The sequence below is a fragment of the Polypterus senegalus genome, chromosome 5 (genome assembly GCF_016835505.1).
Source record: "Polypterus senegalus isolate Bchr_013 chromosome 5, ASM1683550v1, whole genome shotgun sequence".
Taxonomy (NCBI): Eukaryota; Metazoa; Chordata; class Cladistia; order Polypteriformes; family Polypteridae; genus Polypterus; species Polypterus senegalus.
This window is the reverse complement of record NC_053158.1, coordinates 188,071,253-188,092,870: the sequence shown is the minus strand read 5'-3', so window position 1 is coordinate 188,092,870 and position 21,618 is coordinate 188,071,253. Positions and strand designations below refer to the sequence as shown.

At 39.6% G+C, this 21,618-nt stretch overlaps 2 protein-coding genes across 3 annotated transcripts in view; one reads left to right on the top strand and one right to left on the bottom strand.

The window, feature by feature from the left end:
- Positions 1 to 6,332, bottom strand: part of shrprbck1r (sharpin and rbck1 related) — a 54,862-nt gene extending 48,530 nt beyond the window's left edge. Inside the window, exon 1 of one of the 2 annotated variants that reach the window (XM_039753796.1) lies at positions 6,271 to 6,332. Coding sequence is in view for 1 of the 2 variants with exons in the window: in XM_039753795.1 (XP_039609729.1) it covers positions 5,686 to 5,925 (240 nt within the window). In the remaining variant the exon portion in view is untranslated. Of the gene's footprint in view, positions 1 to 5,685; positions 6,100 to 6,270 lie in introns of those variants that run through there. The other variant, XM_039753795.1, reaches the window with a different exon arrangement.
- A 9,027-nt stretch (positions 6,333 to 15,359) lies between these two features.
- maf1b (MAF1 homolog, negative regulator of RNA polymerase III b) overlaps positions 15,360 to 21,618 on the top strand; it is a 50,218-nt gene continuing 43,959 nt past the window's right edge. The window contains exon 1 of the mRNA XM_039753794.1: positions 15,360 to 15,944. The gene's annotated coding sequence lies outside the window, so the exon portion shown is untranslated. The remainder of the gene's footprint in view (positions 15,945 to 21,618) is intronic.

Sequence of the window (21,618 nt, the reverse complement as noted above, 5' to 3'; positions counted from 1 at the left end):
TTGCGGGTCATTTGTAGTTCCTTTTGGTCTTTCACTCCACTTTCACCTTGTCATTCCCTTGTCTGCAGTTTACCTTGTCTAAATATGATTGACTTTCTATTAAGTTGTGTGTTGGGATTGTGTGCATGTGAGAATTCACAACTAATGACCACTCACCAAGAAGTATAATGCATTTAATGTAGCAACAAGGAGTAAGGGTGTTTTGGACCTGACAAACAAAAGAGAGACTCATCTGTTTTATGTCTTGTGTTTTACACATTATAACAGAATGTAAGAAAGAAAAAAAGGGCAGAAACTACAGCTAGACTTGCTAACCTGAAAAGCCTTTGCATGGGCACCAAATGCATCAAGCAGCACATTACTGGCTGTCAGAAAAGGGGACGAGATTACAATACTTTGTAAAAGTGAAACTGTGCTGGAAATTTGTTCCATATCATCTAATTTGACATACCCTGCGATTAATGGTCATGTATGACATGCTCAGGCAATGAGATCAGCAAATGTAGTCATGAAGTTTGATATTCCTCCAACCAGAGGTCACGTAATGTGACATCGACTTAATGTTTCCCAACACTACATTCCACAACCTTACTTTCACACTTCACTAGTTTAGTAAATTCTGACCTGACTCTTTGTCATCGATAGAGTCATAGGCTTACTAACATAAGTAAAAATGCATTGAAAACAAAAAACAAATGTGACCACTGGATTCCTGGGTTTCAAAAATACAGTACTCAGAACATGTAATTTTTTTTCAAGTCACAACAACCTTTTAGAAAATAAAAAACAAGAATCAAATCATGACACTAATTGCATAGTACTTGCCCTATACAACAGTTGGCTTAATTGAATTAGCAGAGTCTTACATTTTTTATGTTTTCCCACCTGTCCGTCCACTCATCTATCTACATAAAGTAACAGCTGCCAATGGACCACTTTCATTGAAACTTAATACACTTATTCTTCAATGAAATTTGTAAAGAAAGTACAATTTATGTTGTGTTATCTTAAACGGAGTCCACTGTACAAATTGCTCAGATTTCAAAAACTCCCACTTAATTGCCTTAATACTGAGAACGTTCTGCTGGAATTTCAGTCACTGATTGATTTTTTCTTTCCAATTTACCTAGACAGTGGTCATTTCAACTTCTACTGTACATTTTTCTCTTTCGTGCATCCAAAAGTAGTCGTAGTAGTAGTTTTAGTATTAATAATGCCAGATGAACAAAGTACACATTATATCAAACCAAAACAAGGCTGGTTTTAATGGAAAAGCAAATTCTCTGTACAATTGACCAAGATATTAAATGAATTACTTGTCCTACTGGAACAACTGACTGTATTTGGGGAGTAAGACTATGACAAAGACTTCAATGCTCCATCAAATTTTTTTTTAAAAAAGGTCATACAGTAATCCCTCCTCAATCGCGAGGGTTGCGTTCCAGAACCCCCTGCGATAGATGAAAATCTGCGAAGTAGAAACCATATGTTTGTATGGTTATTTTTATATATTTTAAGCCCTATAAACTCTCCCACACTGTTAACATTATTAGAGCCTTCTAGGCATGAAATAACACCCTTTAGTCAAAAGTTTAAACTGTGCTCCATGACAAGACAGAGATGACAGTTCTTTCTCACAATTAGAAGAATGCAAATATATCTTCTCTTCAAAGGATTGCGTGTCAGAGAGAGAGAGAGAGAGCATGAGAGAAAAGCAAACAATCAAAAAATCAATACGTGTTTTTGGGCTTTTAAGTATGCCGAAGCACCATGATAAAGCGGCATTTTTTAGAGGAGCGTCCATATCCTCTAGGCAAACAGCCTCTCTCCTCACACCCCCTCCGTCAGGCGCAGAGAATGTCAGAGAGAGTGACAGAGACAGAGAAAAGCAAACAATCAAGCACCGCGCGGGAAGCATATTGTACATCATTGAGGAGTTTTAGTTAATACGTAATACATGCTCTGATTGGGTAGCTTCTAAGCCAACCGTCAATAACGTCCCTTGTATGAAATCAACTGGGCAAACAAAATGAGGAAGCATGTACCATAAATTAAAAGACCCATTGTCAGAAATCCAAACCAGCGAAAAATCTGTGATATATATTTAGATATGCTTACATTTAAAATCCGCAATGGAGTGAAGCCGCGAAAGTCGAAGCGCAATATAGTGAGGGATCACTGTATTTAAAAAAATATTTTATGAGCTAAATTAGCTACAAGTCTTCCATGCCCAATAAATAACAATAATACATCAATCAATATACTTTTTACATCACTTTAAATGAAAACTGGTGTCTAGGAAGAGTATTTCAGTGCCTACATGTCTATTTTGTATTGATTTTACCAACACAATAGTGTGAAATTATAACAGAAAATGTATTTATGTTCTCACTAATGCATGTAATTACATCCTATTATCACTGCTACATAGGAGAGTGGCAACATGTTGCATTTTGGGTGGACTTATGGCAATACCATTACTACTGCTCTTACTAATATTACTACTTTTGAACAAAATATGAATTCAAACTAAATGGTGTGTCACACCCCATCAAAAGAAGATGAAAAGAACTACCAATAAGAGAGCTTATAATTAAGAGAACACAAGGGATGTAGATTTCAGTATTGAAAAACACACAAATCAGTAAAAATTCCTAATGACACTCCCAGTGCTCCAGCAGAACTACAGACAAGGCAGCATAGCATTAACATTTTGCTGGCATTCTAAACAAATAACTAAAGTTTGGGTTAACATTACTGTCTACTTGGAAATGCAAACATGCCATGCCAGAATATAGCCACAGTAATTTAACATGTACATATTCCTAACACAATATACAGTGCATTTGGAAAGTATTCACAGTACATCACTTTTTCCACATTTTGTTATGTTGCAGACTTATTCCAAAATGGATTAAATTAATTTTTTTCCTCAGAATTCTACACACAACACCTCATAATGACAACGTGAAAAAAGTTTGCTTGAGGTTTTGGCAAATTTATTAAAAATAAAAAAATTTTGAAAGCACATGTACATAAGTATTCACAGCCTTTGCCATGAAGCTCATAATTGAGCTCCGGTTCATCCTGTTTCCCCTGATCATCCTTGAGATGTTTCTACAGCTTCATTGGAGTCCACCTGTGGTAAATTCAGTTGAATGGACGTGATTTGGAAAGGCACACACCTGTCTATATAAGGTCCCACGGTTGACAGTTCATGTCAGAGCACAAACACAAACCAAGCATTAAGTCAAAGGAATTGTCTGTAGACCTCCGAGACAGGATTGTCTTGAGGTACAAATCTGGGGAAGGTTACAGAAAAATTTCTGCTCCTTTGAAGGTCCCAGTGAGCACAGTGGCCTCCATCATCCGTAGGTGGAAGAAGTTCGAAACCACCAGGACTCTTCCTAGAGCTGGCCGGCAATCTAAACTGAGCGATCGGAGAAGGGCCTTAGTCAAAGAGGTGACCAAGAACCCGATGGTCACTCTGTCAGAGCTCCAGAGGTCCTCTGTGGAGAGAAGAGAACCTTCCAGAAGGACAACCATCTCTGCAGCAATCCACCAATCAGGCCTGTATGGTAGAGTGGCCAGATGGAAGCCACTCCTTAGTAAAAGACACATGGCAGCCCGCCTGGAGTTTGCCAAAAGGCACCTGAAGGACTCTCAGACCATGAGAAACAAAATCCTCTGGTCTGATGAGACAAAGATTGAACTCTTTGGTGTGAATGCCAGGCATCACGTTTAGAGGAAACCAGGCACCGCTCATCACCAGGCCAATACCATCCCTACAGTGAAGCATGGTGGTGGCAGCATCATGCTGTGGGGATGTTTTTCAGCGGCAGGAACTGGGAGACTAGTCAGGATAAAGTGAAAGATGACTGCAGCAATGTACAGAGACATCCTGGATGAAAACCTGCTCCAGAGCGCTCTTGACCTCAGACTGGGGCGACGGTTCATCTTTCAGCAGGACAACAACCCTAAGCACACAGCCAAGATATCAAAGGAGTGGCTTCCGGACAACTCTGCGAATGTCCTTGAGTGGCCCAGCCAGAGCCCAGACTTGAATCTGATTGAACATCTCTGGAGAGATCTTAAAATGGCTGTGCACCAACGCTTCCCACCCAACCTGATGGAGCTTGAGGTGTGATGCAAAGAGGAATGGGCAAAACTGGCCAAGGATAGGTGTGCCAAGCTTGTGGCATTATATTCAAAAAGACTTGAGGCTGTAATTGCTGCCAAAGGTGCATCGACAAAGTATTGAGCAAAGGCTGTGAATACTTATGTACATGTGATTTCTCAGTTTTTTTATTTTTCATAAATATGCAAAAACCTCAAGTAAACTTTTTTCACATTGTCATTATGGGGTGTTGTGTGTAGAATTCTGAGGAAAAAAATGAATTTAATCCATTTTGGAATAAGGCTGCAACATAACAAAATGTGGAAAAAGTGATGCGCTGTGAATAGTTTCCGGATGCACTGTATATGCCTAGACCAAAATGGTTATCTAAACTCTACTGGCTGTTGTTACACCATATAGATATGCATTAGTCAAAATGACAGAAAGACATTGCAGCAGAAAGAAACACTTTTCAAATGCATGGGGCCAAGTACCTGCAGTATTCTACACGCCCGTGTGTGTGTCAGTCTGTCTGTCTGCCTGTCAGTCTCTTCTGCTGCAGTGCTAATTACAATATACAAATTAATCATTAAGCTTTGGATATCTTGTGCTACTTAGCTCCTAAATTGATAACAGCAATTTTATCTTTTCATTTTTCTCAGCATCAAATCTTTTGTTCAGTTTCCTTTTTTCTCTCTCTCTCTCTGTCTTTCCATAGTTATTTTATTTATTTTTCTAATAAACGAGTAGAAATGGGACACTAGAACTCTAAACAGTAAAACGTACACCAACTACAGAAAATTGGAGGTAGGTTTTTAGGAAGAAACCCTGTGGAGAGAGCCTTAAAGTGCTACTATGTACCACACTACACCATAACCTATTTTCATACACACCCCCCCAGTTAGGTTAATGTAGTGTTGCCAATTGGCCTGTCAGACATCTTTGGAATGTGTCAGAGCAACCCATGCAAAGAAATGGAGAATGTACAAACTACACACAGGTGGTGCCCAGAATTGATTTCAAACTCTGGTTCCTAAAGCTGAAACCTCAGCACCACCATGCCACCCATCAACAAAAACTCAATAAAAGATAAAAAAAGCTCTCTTATCGCCATTATTTAGATCCAATTTGTACACCTAATTTGAACTTTCAAAAAAGTTTGGCTTCTTCTAAAAATTAGTCTATTGCATTAACCTTTACAGTACTAAGAAATGTGTGTGTTGCTATTTTGACTAGTTCAGATAAATAAAACATAGATCGATAATGCACTCGAGATAATAAGGCTTAAAAAGGATTACAACACGAGCGTGGAAATCGTCTGTGAAGTTACAGATAGACGAAGTCTGTCAGTACTCAACTATCTAAGCTAGGGAGGTATGTGGTCTACTTTTGCCGTGGTAATATTACTCCCCCCCACCCCGTGTGCCCACTTCACTAGTGCAGCCCACTGACAAACTAATCACATGACTCAGCCAGGTCTGTCGCCATGTTAACAAGGGACGGCTTAAAAACAAACATGAGATATAAGCGATCTCTTTTAACGTAGCCCCGCCCCACTGCCCCCTTACCACGCTTCTGCCCGTGCTGGCTCCGCTGGTATCCCGTAGCGCCAAATGAAACTCTCCAGCTTTGCCTAAGTCCATGCTAAGCTGCAGACGGAGAGAGTCATCTCCAGTTCCAGCACCCGGTAGGCAGAGCGGCCTAATACCGGAATGACACACCGAAACGCGCACCGACATGACCACCGTGCTACAGCCAGTCGCTGTTGGGCCCTGCCCCGGCCCCCGGGCTTCCGAGTTCTGCGCCATGCCGCTCAATTCTTGGCGACTCCCACTAGAATCGCTCTTTACAGAATTGCCGTTTCATCCCTGTTAAATGTAACATGGGTCCTCCGAATAATAACTTCCGAGTGCTGAGAGGAAGCGGGGAGACTCAACAAACAGTCACAACTCCGCTCAGTCCGCCACACTCCCCCTGCAGCCTGGGCATCGCAAATACAAAACAGGATGCGAAAAAAACATATCTACCGCGCATGCGGTCACTCACTGCAATGAGGAGTTAATTTCAAAGTCGTTTCAAAAGTTTGAAATAATATGTAGATCACGTACAAATTTAAAGGAAAATCGCTTAAGTAGCACGTGGAACCTACTCACCTTGGTGAATGCACAGCAAAATGAGAGCGCGCTAAACAGATGTGGAATACCCCGAGACGAGAACGCGCATAACCGTCAACTGTAGAACGTACAGAAAGGTGCGCGCACGCCACCAATAATATAGCTTGGTGAACCTTATTTAGATAGATAGATAGATACTTTATTAATCCCAAGGGGAAATTCACATAATCCAGCAGCAGTATACTGATACAAAAACACATTAACCCTGAGAACGTGTTGTATTCCTATTGTATGCAGGTAAAAAAAAAGTATTCCAGACACTTCATTTTCTGTAAACTTTGTGTTGTAGATTTAATTTTAAATGGATAAATCTGCCATTTCTGTGCCCCAGTCTACACCAATTAACCCAAAAATGACAAACTGAAAACATGTCTTTAGAAAGGTTTGCAAATTTAGATAGATAGATAGATAGATAGATACTTTATTAATCCCAAGGGGAAATTCACATAATCCAGCAGCAGTATACTGATACAAAAAAATATATATATATATTAAATAGTAATAAAAATGCATGTAAAAGCAGACAATAACTTTAAATAATGTTAGCATTTACTCCTCGGGTGGAATTGAAGAGTCGCATAGTGTGGGGGAGGAACGATCTCCTCAGTCTGTCAGTGGAGCAGGACAGTGACAAAAGTCTGTCACTGAAGCTACTCCTCTGCCTGGAAATGACACTGTTCAGTGGATGCAGTGGATTCTTCATGATTGACAGGAGTTTGCTTAGTGCCCGTCACACTGCCACAGGTGTTAAACTGTCCAACTTTACTCCTACAATAGAGCCTGCCTTCTTAACAAGTTTGTCCAGGCGTGAGGCGTCTTTCATCTTTATGCTGCCTCCCCAGCACACCACCGCATAGAAGAGGGCACTCGCTACAACCGTCTGGTAGAACATCTGCAGCATCTTATTGCAGATGTTGAAGGATGCCAACCTTCTCAGAAAGTATAGTCGGCTCTGACCTTTCTTACATAGAGCATCAGTATTGGCAGTCCAGTCCAATTTGTCATCCAGCTGCACTCCCAAATATTTATAGGTCTGCACCCTCTGCACGCAGTCACCTCTGATGATCACAGGGTCCATGAGGGGCCTGGGCCTCCTAAAATCCACCACCAGCTCCTTGGTTTTGCTGGTGTTAAGATGTAAGAGGTTTGAGTTTATTAAAAATCTAAAAATAAATGACCTCATTTATATGAGTATTCACACCCTTTGCTGTGACACTCCAAAATATTACTATCTGGTGCATTCTGTTTGGTTTGATTATCCTTAAGATGTGTCTAGAACTTGATGGGGTCCACCTGTTGCAAACTGAATTGTCTATAGAAGGTCCCACAATTTCATACTGCATGTCAGGACAAAAAACAAGAAGTCATGCAGTCGAAAGAACTCTCTGTGATAAAATCATTGTGAATGTAGATCAGAACAAGGGTGCAAAACCACTTCTAAAAATTGGAGTGTTCCTAGAAGTGCCTTCATAATTGCGACACAGAAGTCTGGAACCAACAGGGCTCTTCCAAGAGATGTTTATTCACCCAAATTGAGTAACTGGACAAGAAGGGCCCAATATTCAGTCTAATAGAGCTTCAGAAGACTTCTACTTAGACTGGAGAACCTGTCAAAATGACGACCATCTCAGCAGCACTCCATCACTCAGGTATTTATTGTAGAGTGGCTAGATGAATGCTCTGCCTAACCAGTAACAAAGCCAGAAATTGCAAATTTGGGGGCCTGGAAACAAGTCGGTGGGCAAGCCGTAAGCTGTTTTAAAATTGTTGAAGTTTAGAGCTGCTTGATTAATTGATGAATGTCAAATAACATATCAAATAGAAGTGTTTGGGGCTGCCTGGCTTCTGAATGTAAGGCCACCAGTAGCTTCACCCCTGTTCTTGATTAAAAGGCATACAACAGTCTTCTTGAAGTTTGCCAAACAGCATTTGAAGAACTCTAGTCTCATGAGACAAAAACTGAACTCTTTGGACAGAACTCCAAACGCCATATCTGGTGAAAATCAGGTACTGCTCATCACCTGCCTAATACCACCCATGATGAACCATGGTGTGGACAACATCATGCTATTTGAGTGCTCCTCAGTGGCATGGACAAGACAACTAGTCAGAACTTACTTTATAGTCTCCCATGCTCCTTCTGCCGAGATGTCCTGTGCAATTTTTCTCTTTGCCCCTTTCCCATTAACCTGTGACTTGTGATGCACCTGGGCAACGTTTGTTGTCTGCACAGTCTCTCCAATGTCAGACACTGTAGCTTTTAACTCTTTTAAAGTCTTGGTCTTGCATGGTCACTCAGATTTTGTGAACACCCTGCTCTAAGCAGATTTAAAGATGTGCTATACTCTTTCCATTTCTTAATGGTTGATTTAACTGGACTTTAAGTGACATTCATTGACATGGATATTTCCTTGTCTCCATTCCCTGACTTGTGCTTTTCTGTCATCTTTTTACAGAGTTGCTTTGAATATTTTGTCTACCATTGAAATCCCAGACAAGTGATCTCCATTAAACAAACTGGCTGCATCACTGAAGATTTACGTGTATCATATTTAAAGGGGTAAATACTTATGTGATCAATAATTTAGAATTTTATATTGATAATTATTTTAGACAACTTTGCAGATATTTGTATTAAAGACTCCTTTTTTCTGCTGATTAGTGTCAAAAATGCCAAACTAAACACACAGTGATTCTATGTTGTATAACAACAAAATGTGAAATCTTCCAAGGAGGTTTATAGGCACTGTATGTTTGAATAACTGCAAGCTAAATCTACAAGTATGAATAGAAAAAAATCACAACAATCACAATCCTCTAACCATTTAAGGCATTAATTACAGTTGTATACTGATTTGTATTATATTTGCTGTGTGCCATACTCATACAAGATTAAGGCACTTATATTTAAAATCTACATGATGAGTTTTGATGGCCTATCTTTACTACAATCAAGTTAGAAATCCAGTGTTCACCTGCAAATGGAATTTCACAAACATAGACATCAAACATAGTGAGTGAACTCAGAGTGAAAAGTTTTGGAAAAGGCAGAGCTATTACCAATATTATAAAAATGATCAATATAAAATCCCTTTTTTGTCATTGCATAACACATACAATGAGATTCCTATATGCTACCTAAAACAATGCTCAAAACTATTCTTTTAAAAACCATACATCTAACATTCTCACATTGACTGCTCGCACATTACACAATTGTCACAAGGTAAGAAAAATAATAAATGATGATGAATTGATATTTCACAATTCTTTCTATGACGTGCGTGATTTCATTGCAGAATTTAGTGTAGTAATTGCTTTAGGCTAGAAACTGTTCACCATTCATGAGTTAGCATTGTAATGGACTTATATCTTTTCCCTGAGGGTAGAAGTTCAAACAGTTTGTATGCTAGGTGATGCAAGTCCTTGGTGATGCTGGATGTCTTCTGCAGACATCGAGAGGTGTAGATGTCTTCTAAGGTACAGAAAGAATTTTTGGTAATGTTCTCTGTAGAGCTTTTTTATTAGGTTTTGCCATACCACACGAGTATCCCATGAGTTAAGACATTCTTAATGGAACAAAGATAGAAAGACACCAGAAACATTTGTGACAGATCAACCTTCTTGAGATTTCTCAGAAAGTAAAGTAAAAGGAATAAAAAATGCTTGTGCTTTGCAACTGTCCCATAATTGCATTGGTAATGACAAAAAATGTTCTGTGATTTCTAAGGTAAATAAGACATGTTTCAAGGTCATACTCATAACACTCATTAATCATGGTGCTGAAGTGTGGCAATGCATTGTATGTTGATTAGCACATGCAAGGAAGAATTTCACTGTACTCTGTGCATAAGCCCTAACTAGCACCCTAATATGAAAATTCATGGTTTACAACACTTACAGTATGTGTATGTTTAAACATATGACTTCACTCACTAGGCTTTTATTTGCTAAGCAGAGTATGTCATGAGACACTGGAACTGAGCTCTTCGTATGAACCATTTTTAGCTTTTCTAAGCAATTCATAGTCACAGTTGCCCCATGGACCTGTCCTAGACAAGTGTGTTCTGAACATGCACGGATGGATGGATGGTCTCATGCACACACAAACATCCACTCTATACCAGGTTAAATTAGATTTGCATTTTAATCTAATCTGCACATCTTCAATAAACAAACTGGGAACCCATACAAACATATTAAAACTGACATAATTCGTTGTCCATTTCCCAACCAATAAGAAGATCAATGTTTAAAAGGTAATATCTGTACTTACAGTGGATTCAAAAAGTATTTGGACCTCTTCATTTTCTGTAAACTTTACTGTATTATAGAGTTAATGTTAAATGGATACATTTGCCAGTTTTGCCCTTCAATCTACATTCAATAACAATGACAACTGAAACATTTTCATAAATGTTTGCAAATTTATGAAATATCAAAAACTGTAAGTTCTCCTTCATAATAAGTATTCAGACCCTTAATTACATACTTTGTAGGGCTCCTTTGACAGCAATTCTAGATTTGAATTTTCTTGCGTAAGTCTCTATAAGCTTTGCACCCTGGATTTGGTCAGTTTATTCCCATTCTTACTGGCAGATCCCCTCAAGCGCCTGTAGATTGAATAGGAAACATCTGTAAACTGCCATCTTCACCTCTCTCCACATATCTTCTATGGAGTTTAAGACTGGGTTTTGACTCGGCCACTCAAGGACAATAAGAGACATGTCCTGAAGCCACTCCAGCATTGTCTTAACTGTATGCTTTGGGTCTTTGTTGTGCTGAAAAAGGAACTGCCACTCCAGTCTGAGGTCATGTGAACTCTGGAGCAGGTTTTCATTAAAATCCTCTATATAGTTGGCTGCATTCATGCTTATCACTGAGAAGCAACTTCATAGCATGATGTTGCCGCCACCGTGCCTCACCGTAGGGATTGCATTAGGCAGATGATGAGCAGTGCCTGGTCTTCGCCAGTGTTTCAAGTTTTGCCCAAAGTGTTCAGATTTAGTTTTATCAAACCACAGAATCTTTTCCTTATGATTTCATAGTCCTTTAAATGCCATTTGGCAAACTCCAAGAGTCCTGTAATATGTCTTTCACTCAAGAGTGCTTCTGAGATGGTCACTTTGCTGACATGTTATCTCATGTCAGCAGGAAATTTTTGAAGCTCTGACCAATCCCATTCTTGCCCGGTTACTCACTTTGGCTGGACAGTCAACTCTAGGAAGAACCCCTATTGTTACAAACGTCTTCCGTTTCACAATTATTGAGGCCTGTGTACTCCTGGTAACGCTCAAAGCTTCAGAATTGTTTTTTTTTCCATGGTTTATGCCTCACCATAATTTTATAGAGGAGGTCTACAGAGTGGTTCCTGGACTTCATGGCTTGGTTTTAGTCTAGACAGTATGAAATGTGAGATGTTCTATACACAGATGTTTCCCTACTAGACTAAATCCAGTCAATTCACTTTGCCACAGGTGGACCCCAATCAAATTCTAAATACATTTTAAGGATACCTTAAGCAAACAGGATGTACCTGACAACAATTTGGACTGCAACAGCAAATGGTATGAATACTTATATAAATGAGGCATTTCAGTTTTTGATTTTTAATAATTTGGAAACATTTCTGAAAACACATTTTCACTCTGTCATTCTGGGTTATTCAGTGTAGACTGATGGGCCAAAATTGCAAATGTATCCATTTAAAATTAAATCTACAACACAGTAAAGTGTTCAGAAAGGGAAGGGATCTGCAATCTTTCTGGATCCACTTTATTGGGTTTCTTTCCTTTTTGTTTTGTTGCACTTATTTGCGGCGTTTCAGGGTTAGTTTAGACTCTTCAATTAACTGGCTTGCACATCTTTGTTGATATGGAAGAAGAACTGTAGCACCTGTAAGAAAAACCAAACAACCACAGAGAGAACTTGAAAATTCACAATGATAAAGACAAAGTGCAGAATTTGAACCCAGGACACTATATCCATAAGACAGTGATCACTGTGTCACTAAGCTAGATTTACAACAGTTGCCAGGAAAAAATAAATGAAAAAGTTTAAATAGCATTATTATACAGATCTTCTATAATAAGACACTTCCACGGAGTGGCAAACAGCTTTAACTGTTTCGGTATATGGAAAATATGGAATAGCACATGAAATATTAATGAATATAACATTTATTTATTTTTTCTCTTTAATCAGTTGTAAGTGATTGCCAACAGTTTATCCCGGCCGGGATACCCCAGTAACGGAAGGATGGGGGAAGGCAGCTTAACAGGGACACTGCCTCCCCCAGGATGATAGATGGCAGCTTCCCTGGACTGTAACGGTGCCCTGGATGCCTGCAGGGCACTATGGGACTTGGAGCTTGACAACACACCCCTGCTGGGTACCATGGGTGCCATCAGGAGATGCTGCAGGGGGACTGGGGAGTCCCTACTCTTTACATAGCCCGGAAGTACTCCAAAGGTTCGGGGGAGGTCAGAAGCACAGAAGTACTTCCTTGAAGAAAAATACAATTCTCCATCTGACCCGGAAGTGCTGACGAGTCACACGGACGGAAGGACAGAAGCACTTCCGGGTCAAGGATTATATAAAGGACTGATGGAGACCCAGCAAGTGAGCCAGAGTTGGGAGGTAATAGGACAGAGCTTGCTGGGAGGTGTGGAGGAGAAATTAGGAATTAGTATTAACTTATTGTTTTGTTTATTGTGGCTGTGGTGTTTGAAGGCACTATTTCATTTCTTAGTGCTTTTAACCTGTGTCCTGCGTCTGTCTGTTGGGAAAAAGGTGGGCAACAGTGCCACCTAGCATCCGCTTACTTACACAGCAAACAGTAAAACCATGATCATCCCTTGAGAGGATACGAAAAATAAATAACACTATTATTTGGAACTTGGGCAAATCTTTACAGAATATGTTCAACATCTAGCCCATTTATCCTCCCTCATACCTTTATATGATAGATAGATAGATAGATAGATAGATAGATAGATAGATAGATAGATAGATAGATAGATAGATAGATAGATAGATAGATAGATAGATAGATAGATACTTTTAATCCTAAAGGAAACTGCAGGGTTACAGCAGCACTCATGAAAAGGCACAAAGTATTATCATAATCTTAAGTATGTTACCTAGGTATAAATACACACATAACAAGAAATGTCTATACATATATTAACAAAGTGTAGGTATTTACTAAGTGTAAAGTGATTAGAACTGCCCCTGCTTATCAGTTATAATTTGACAGTACAGGATGTCAGTCATTGGCATAGTATATTGCATGTTCTTTTAAGATGTCTGCTAGACTAGTTTAGTACCATTTTGCACACAGGAAACAATATCACCCCAGTCATAGGTTGACTGATTATACAGCCTGGTGGCTGAGTGTAGGAATTACCTCCTCAGTTTGAGCAACACAGTTATCTCAGTCTGTTACTGAATGTGCTTCTCTGTTTAGCCAAGACATCATACAGGGGATGAGAGTCATAGTCCAGAATAGAAAACAGCTTGCTGAGTGACCGCTGCTCCACCACTTCATCCATTAAGAGCAGCCTGACTCCCCATAACTGAGTCAGCATTTTTAATCAGTGTATTTAGTCTGTTGGCATCACCTGCACTAATTTCACTTCCCCAGCATACTACCACAAAGAAAAATACATTGTGTAACAGTGGCCTGTGTACACCAAATGACATCAGCCTTCTTAGGAAGTAGCTGGAACTCTGACCTTTCTTGTTTACAACTTCTGTAGCAGGACTCCACTCAGGCCTGTCGTTCAGAAGCATCCCAAGGTACTTATACATCCTCAGTTTCTCCACATCTTCACCATAAATGGGAACTGGGGAAAAAGTGAGCTTGACCATTCTAATTGTTTTGTCTTATTGTTGTTGGACTGCATTTGATTCAGTTGGCAACATTTAATAAAGTCCTTCACTAGTACCCTGTATTCATTTTCCCGTCCACCAATGATACACCAAATTATGGAACATTTCTGTAGATGACATAAGTCAGTAATGTATTTAAAGTCTGTGGTGGTATGGAGTAAACAGGAATGGAGACAGTGGAACCTCTGTGCTATTTATGAACATGTCTGGCACAGTTCTAAAACCGCACAAAACATGGTCTACCAGTTAGGTAGTCCATTATCCAAAACACTGGGTAGCATCAACCTGCATTGACTGTTGCTTCTCCCCCAGCACAGTTTCTCCATATGGGAGTAGGCTTTATTCAGCATATCCAGGTAGATAACGGCATAGTTCACTCTTATTTTGGTCCTGGTACACACTGCAGAGGGTCCAGTGTCGTTGTGTGCTGAGGTTGCAGGTGAATATTAGCCTTTCTAAAGTCTGCATAATGTATGAAGTCACAGTCATCGGTCGGTAATGAATTAAGACTTTCGTCTGCACAATGTTTGGGACTGACACAGATGTTTTCCAGACAGCAGGGTCCCTTTTAAAAAGTGCTTAAACCGCTGAACAATTCCCAAGCTAAACCAACCGCAGAAATTTCATGGCTTCGCAGCGAAATAGAGAACACAAATCACTGCGTGTGAATGAGCACGCGCCTCTTTCATTTTCTTCCTTGAACAATACACTTATATCATTCTGGAACGTTCGTGCTCCTTTGATCATTTTTATCAGTCTATTGTCTGACACTGAAATACCCATTGCAGGTCGCGGTGATTACGGATTCGCTCTTGTGTCTACCCTGGTAGCAACGGGTTAAAGAAAGAAAATTGACTGAAATTCACTCGTATTGTTTTAAGTAGACTCGCAATTCAATCCAATAATGAAATTTTAACATAATCAAAAGCTTTCTTTAATTATTAACAAAGAGAGAAAAGACGCACCAGATAAATAAGGGGCGGGTTAGGACTCAACAGCATAAGTGGATTGGTTGGCCGACGAATCCCCACAACGTTTTTGCAGAGCACTGAAATGAACTAAAACCTCATTGGTCATAATTCTCTTACTGACGCATGCCTTATCCAATAATAATAGTAGATGACATATGACCCCGCCCATTATTTCTTTTTTTTTTGGGCTTTGTAGCAGGGGAAGAGAAAGCGTAGGCAGAGGTGTAGGATCTCACAATCGAAGAAGGTCACTTCAACAATTACATATAGCTTGCAAGAGGAACAAAACAACAGGCCAGCGCCTCAATAGCAGCTGGTCACCCCTAGGAAATCTCCAACTTCCAAGGAGAATCGAGAGGGGATGCCGCGGAGGCGAGGAAACTGCCCGTTTGTCAGCAGTCCTGCTTCGGGGTCGCTGTGGTCGATATTACGGTGCAGTCCGACATCAAGCCATTTACGAGCTCCGCAGCTCAGAGCAGAGCGGAGAGTCGCCTAAGCAGGCAAAGGCAAACTAGCATTCACCAACTTAGGCGGATTCCAGCCGAAAAAAAGCGCTACCGGAGGCTAAATAGAGCCAATAATTAACGATCATTAGAGGATCAATCGAGTCGATCTGAGGGACGACAAGAGAGACAGAAGGGTATAGAATATACAGTCAAGGAAGGCCAAATACTGAGAATTTTAGGTGCGAATTAAAGACAGCCAGAGAGTCGTGGTTAAATCGAGTCGAAACAAGGAACTTCAAATCAACGGGGGAGAAACAGCCGTTACCGAGGGGACCCTAGGAAGGTAAGATTTGGTATTTTTAACTATTGATCGAATCCGAATTATCCAGTACAGGTAAATAAACAACAACCGTTCGTACAGGAGAGCTGAGGGCGTTGAGTGCATCGAGTACTGAAGCACACACCCACTCACGAACGAACGACTGTCAGTTAACTTTGCCGCCTTACCATCGTAAGGTTAGAGGTGTGTGGTGAAGAACACCCCATTTCCAAACGAGTAACTAAATGGATCCAAACATTGAGAGATTCAGTTTATTCATGTATAGCTCACTTCCTTTTTGCATAACTGCAGTTCACTTCGTGTTCCAAATTAGGTAGAGCTGTTATGTACTATTTTTCGTCATTATCAAGTGCTTCAGTAATGAATCTTATTTGCTCTAGCATCGCTGTGTTAAGGTAATAAGACAGTTATCACTGAAATAGTGTTAACAGTTTTTTATTGGTGGGGTGCTATTAGAAAGGGTAACTGTACTTACCACTAACCTGCTGTGGTAATGCTCAGTAAATATGCACAATTAGCCCATTTGCTATGTGCCCGTTATTTATTTGTTACTAATATATTCTGACATTTGTCATTTTTAGGCCATTTCCAAGTTTGTGAGATGTGTTCTGGTTCTGGTGCTTCGTCATTAAGTGCTTACCCATTATTTGGGTGGTATTGCTCAATATGCTTAAACTCAATATTTAATTTTATACATTTTATAAAGTGAGGTCTAATCAGCAATATCTTGAGGTATTGCTTTCTCTTCTTCGTTTTTTTTAAATTAAGTTTGGTACAATAAGTAATACCTTTTGAAAGGGAGTTAGTATAGGTCTTCCCCAGTGTGAATCTGCAAAGGGGGGAAAAAAGGTTAATGGTTCATGCTGAAAAAGAAAAAACTGTTAAAGATGCAACGTTATGGCTGTGTAGCCTTCATCAGGAATGCAACTGAGAAAGATAAAGCAGGTAACATATATAAGAGAGTACGTAGAGAGCATAGCTGGGGCAGATGATGGGATAAAAGGTGAAAGAGTAGGCCATAGGCAAAAGCTGCCATTGGAAAAGATGACAGGCAAACTTTTTTTTTTTTTTTACTCTCTCCCTTCATTAAGTCCTAGAAAAAAATGTGATCCCAGGCTGAGAGTGAGCTTAGCTTTTAGTGTTTTTTTTTTTAAAAGTGTTTTTGAGGCTCTGAAAGAACACAAACTGAGAGATCTGTGTGGCTATGATCAAGGGATGTGAAGTGTTCTACAATCTTTTTAGTTAGCCAATAAAAGGTGTCATTTTGCTTGACTTTTCACTACATTCATAATGGCTAACACGGTACAACACCCTAGTACTACAATAGGCCTTGTAAGGTCTATGATTTTTAACTGCTCAAATGTACTCCCAGAAATGGCCTGGTAGCTGTATGTGTTTCACATATGTAGATGGCTGGACAGTTTGTAGAAGAAATTAAGTAAATTTGGGTTATAGCTTGACAAAAGGTCTGTTGTTTTAATATTGAATGTACTAGAGGGACCAGACACAAGGGGATTGGTGACATATTTGCAAGTGACAGAGTAGCTCCTGTTACAGCTCAAAGTGACTGGTGGAGAGTGTAACTCTCCTCTGAGAAAAAGCTCCTGTGGAAAAGATCATTCTGAAAATGGAGAAATTTTGTTTGATGACCTATGGGAGAGAAAGAGTGTTAGGCTCTAATGCAAGAACCAGAGAGATGCAGGTTTCACAGTGGGGTTCCTCTTAGAAAGGAGCTGACCTTTTAACACTAGAATTACCGGAGCCTACGAAAAAACTCGTAATTCCGTCCCACCTTAAATTGCTTCTTAAATCCCCTCACACCTCTCCGCCAGCGTCCTTTGTCCTCTAAATGTGCTGATAAAGAGAAGCTAGGAGCAGCCGGCTATTCCATCCCCCCACCAATTTAGAACTTGCACGAAGTTCTCTCAGCTCATGCCTTCATTGAACAGAATACAGACGCGCTATAGCTCTGCGTTGCACCACGATGCATACTAACGCACCCCCCAAAGGGTTCTGACACACAAACGCTGGCGAAGCTGCCTTCTTCGTATCTCACCGTCACTTGATTTTCTTTTTATTCAGTTTTATTGAGTGTTCCTGCCAGTCCCCGCATGATGCTGTATGCTGTTTCTTTTGTACTCCAGGACATGCAGAGGAGAGAATGGTAAAGAGCAGTAACTTTGGCGCTATATGCAATAATCAGACACTCCCCATTTGCCCATTGTTTTGTTATACTTTTACACCAACTTATGTTCCTGTGTTTGAGCATGCTCAAACGGGCATGCTCAAAAAATACACGTGTAATGCCACAAAAAGTGCACGCAGAAACTTCATTTCGCAAACAAAACAAGTACACTTTTATTCAAGACTACCTGTATAACCGAAAAAAAAAAGGAAGCAAGTTACAGTAGGCGATTGATACGACAGCTTGCATGGTGCAATGCTAAGAAGTGCTGATTTTCATTTCGTGCTATATAAAATCATCACATTCAAATATTAACAGTTCCCACACACCCAAGGACCGTCCTTCCTACATTTACGACACGTGTACTTGTTGCAGTGCACACACCTCTCTGTGCTATGGTTCCTATTACACTGAATGAGCACCTGACACTGTACTTTCTTCCCTGGGGGAAGGTCCCGCATCAGAGAATTTCCAGTTCCTGCATAAATTCACACCCGATCTGACGCTGTTCATTTTCAAATGATATTGCATTAGTGCGATGATATTTTCACATATATTGTCTCTTTCTTTCAGGTGTGTAATAGAAACCACAACATAGAGAGAAGTGTGTGCATTGCTTCTTACAGGAAAAGGCGATGGAAAAAGTGCACTTGAATAAAAGTGCACTTTTGTTATACTTTTACACCAATATATGTTCCTGTGTTTGAGCGACACGGGCAGATGGGGAGTGTCTGATTATTGCATATAGCGCCGAAGTTACAGCTCTTTACCATTCTTTCCTCTGCATGTCCTGGAGTACAAAAGAAACCGCATACAGCAACATGCGGGGACTGGCAGGAACACTCAATAAAACTGAATAAAAAGAAAATCAAGTGATGGTGAGATACGAAGAAGGCAGCTTCGCCAGCGTTTGTTTGTCAGAACCCGGTTGCGGGGGGGTGGGTTGGTTGGCGTTAGTATGCATCGTGGTACACTGCAAAGCTATAGCGCGTCTTTAGTGAAAACAGCCATGTCAGATGGGGTTGTATGGATTGATTCTGAACGTGACTGAGCGAATGAAAAGTGAATTTAAAAAAAAAAAGCTAACCTTTACAAGGATCATAAATTTCACCGGCTATTACAGACTGAAATCAAATGTATGTTTTTATTCTAAAATAGTAAGACTAAGAGCAGTTTACTTCTCAAAACGGACTGGTGCAGGATCGAACTCGCGACCTTTTGATTCCAAGGCAAGAACTGATTCTATTGCACCACGGAGACAGTTATAATAAGCGGCTGTCAAAGTCGCATGTTAAGGCGGCTTTTTGTTTCTGTAGTTATATTTTTGAATAAACGTGCAATTGTGTTATATTTGAAACCTTTTGTGAAAATGTTTCTTTGTTATTTGGACTTCAGGCTTCATACATTATATAGTTTATGCCTACATTTTGTCATCTACTACTAGAATATAAAAAACGTTTCTGTTTTAACAATGTGTTGACACAGATTACTGTAGAAACGGAACAGACATGAAATGCGTGTGTTCCAAATAACGATCTATTATTTCCACTCTAAAACTCCACTTCACTCCCAGATACTCAATGAAGGCATGAGCTGAGAGAAGTTCATGCACATTCTAAATTGGTGGGGGGATGGAATAGCCGACTGCTCCTAGCTTCTCTTTATCAGCACATTTAGAGGACAGGACGCTGGCAGAGAGGTGTGAAGGGATTTAAGAAGCAATTTAAGGTGGGACGGAATTACGAGTTTTTTCGTTGGCTCTTGTAATTCTAGTGTTAAAGGTGCTGTCTGTAATTTAGGGCAACTGATCAAAAACAACCATAAGGTTGTCAATTACAAAATAAAACCTGTTAGAGTAAGCCTAATGTGGGTCTTGGGGTGGGAGATGATCTAGAAAGGGGTATGCCATTCATAGGGGACTTCACCTCAACTGATCCATCTGAATAGGGAAAAGTGGTTGAAAATAGGTAATGGAAATGCAAAATGAGAAAATATTTTCTGTTTCATAAGTACACAAATAGAAAACATTGCGTAATCCTAAAAGTATACTTTCACTGGCGGTTGCACAAAGGGAAATAATTTTCTCTGCCTGTTTTTACTGTTTACAAAACAAGAGTTCCTTTAGTCAAATTTTTGATAGGATTTATAACTACTAAACTAGATTTGTTCTTTTGAAATTAGTTGGATTTCCTTGTAATGTTCATAACGTTGGGAGGTTTAGTCGATCAAGGTGTTTGGTTAGCTAATCAGCTGTGCTGTTTCAGTATGCATTGTTTTGTCTTTTGTCATCATAGAGCTGACATGACTTGCCAAAAAGCTCTAATTTAGTTTAATCTGCCCAAAGGAATTGCTTCCAGAAGAACTGTAGCTTTTCAATATGCTTTGTGTCTGTCTTTCCGAAGTGGGGTCTTCCTGGGTCTTCTACAATAGAACCCACTTTAATTTAAACAGCAACGGATGGTGCGACTTGAAACTGTTGTGTATATTGATCTTGGAGGTCATCTGAATCTGTCAATGTTTCCCTTTGTTCTTTCTCAACCATTTGAACTATTCTTATCTTCAATCTGGGATTAATTTTCCTTTTGCAGCCATGTCCAGAGAGGTTGGCAATGTTTCAATGGACCTTAAACCTCTTGATAATATTAGCTACCGTGGTGACAGGAACATGAAGCTCTTTGGAGATGGCCTTATAGCCTTTTCCTTGACCATGCTTCGCTATTAACTTTCCTCCTAAGACAACATTCTGCTTTTCATTCTCTTGTTTGTGTTTAGTGCAATGCGTATGAGGACCCAACACAGCTGACTGAAGACCTAATTCAATTCAAATGGACTGAGTGCTGATTATAAGACTGAAGGCACCTGTTATGCCAGTTAGTCTGCTTGAGATATCACTACAATCCAATAATGTCTTTTAACTACTAAAGGGTCCCAATAATTTTATCCATGCCATTTCTTAATTTTTTATTTATTTATAGATTTTAACATGTCCTAAATCAATAGCAAAGTGTCTGCTGTATGAAATGAGAAATAAAAAATGGTGAATGCCAATTACTTTTGTTAGTTTAAACTTATTTCACAGATAGTGAAACAGTGGCAGTGCTTTTGTCTACATCTGTATGTCAACATTTGTCTTTTTAATTGTTTCAGGTAAGAATATTGCCCATTCTATAAGTAATTTTCAATTTCTCTTTATGCACTTTGTACTAAACTAAACCATTTTCCCCATCTTTGATCAATCTTTAAAGCTGTGCAAACTACAAATGTTATTTGGTATTATCTAAAAATTTTACATTCTTTCTGTATGTCTGTCTACCTATGCACAACTTTAAATGTTTTGTTATACAACATTAAATCACAGTGGATTTAATTGGGCTTTAAAGTTGATCATCAGAAAAGACTCTTAAATGTGAAAGTGAAAACAAATCTCCATAATGTATTTAAAAGTTATTACAGTTATTAAACACAAAATAGCCGATTGACCCTTTTCAAATC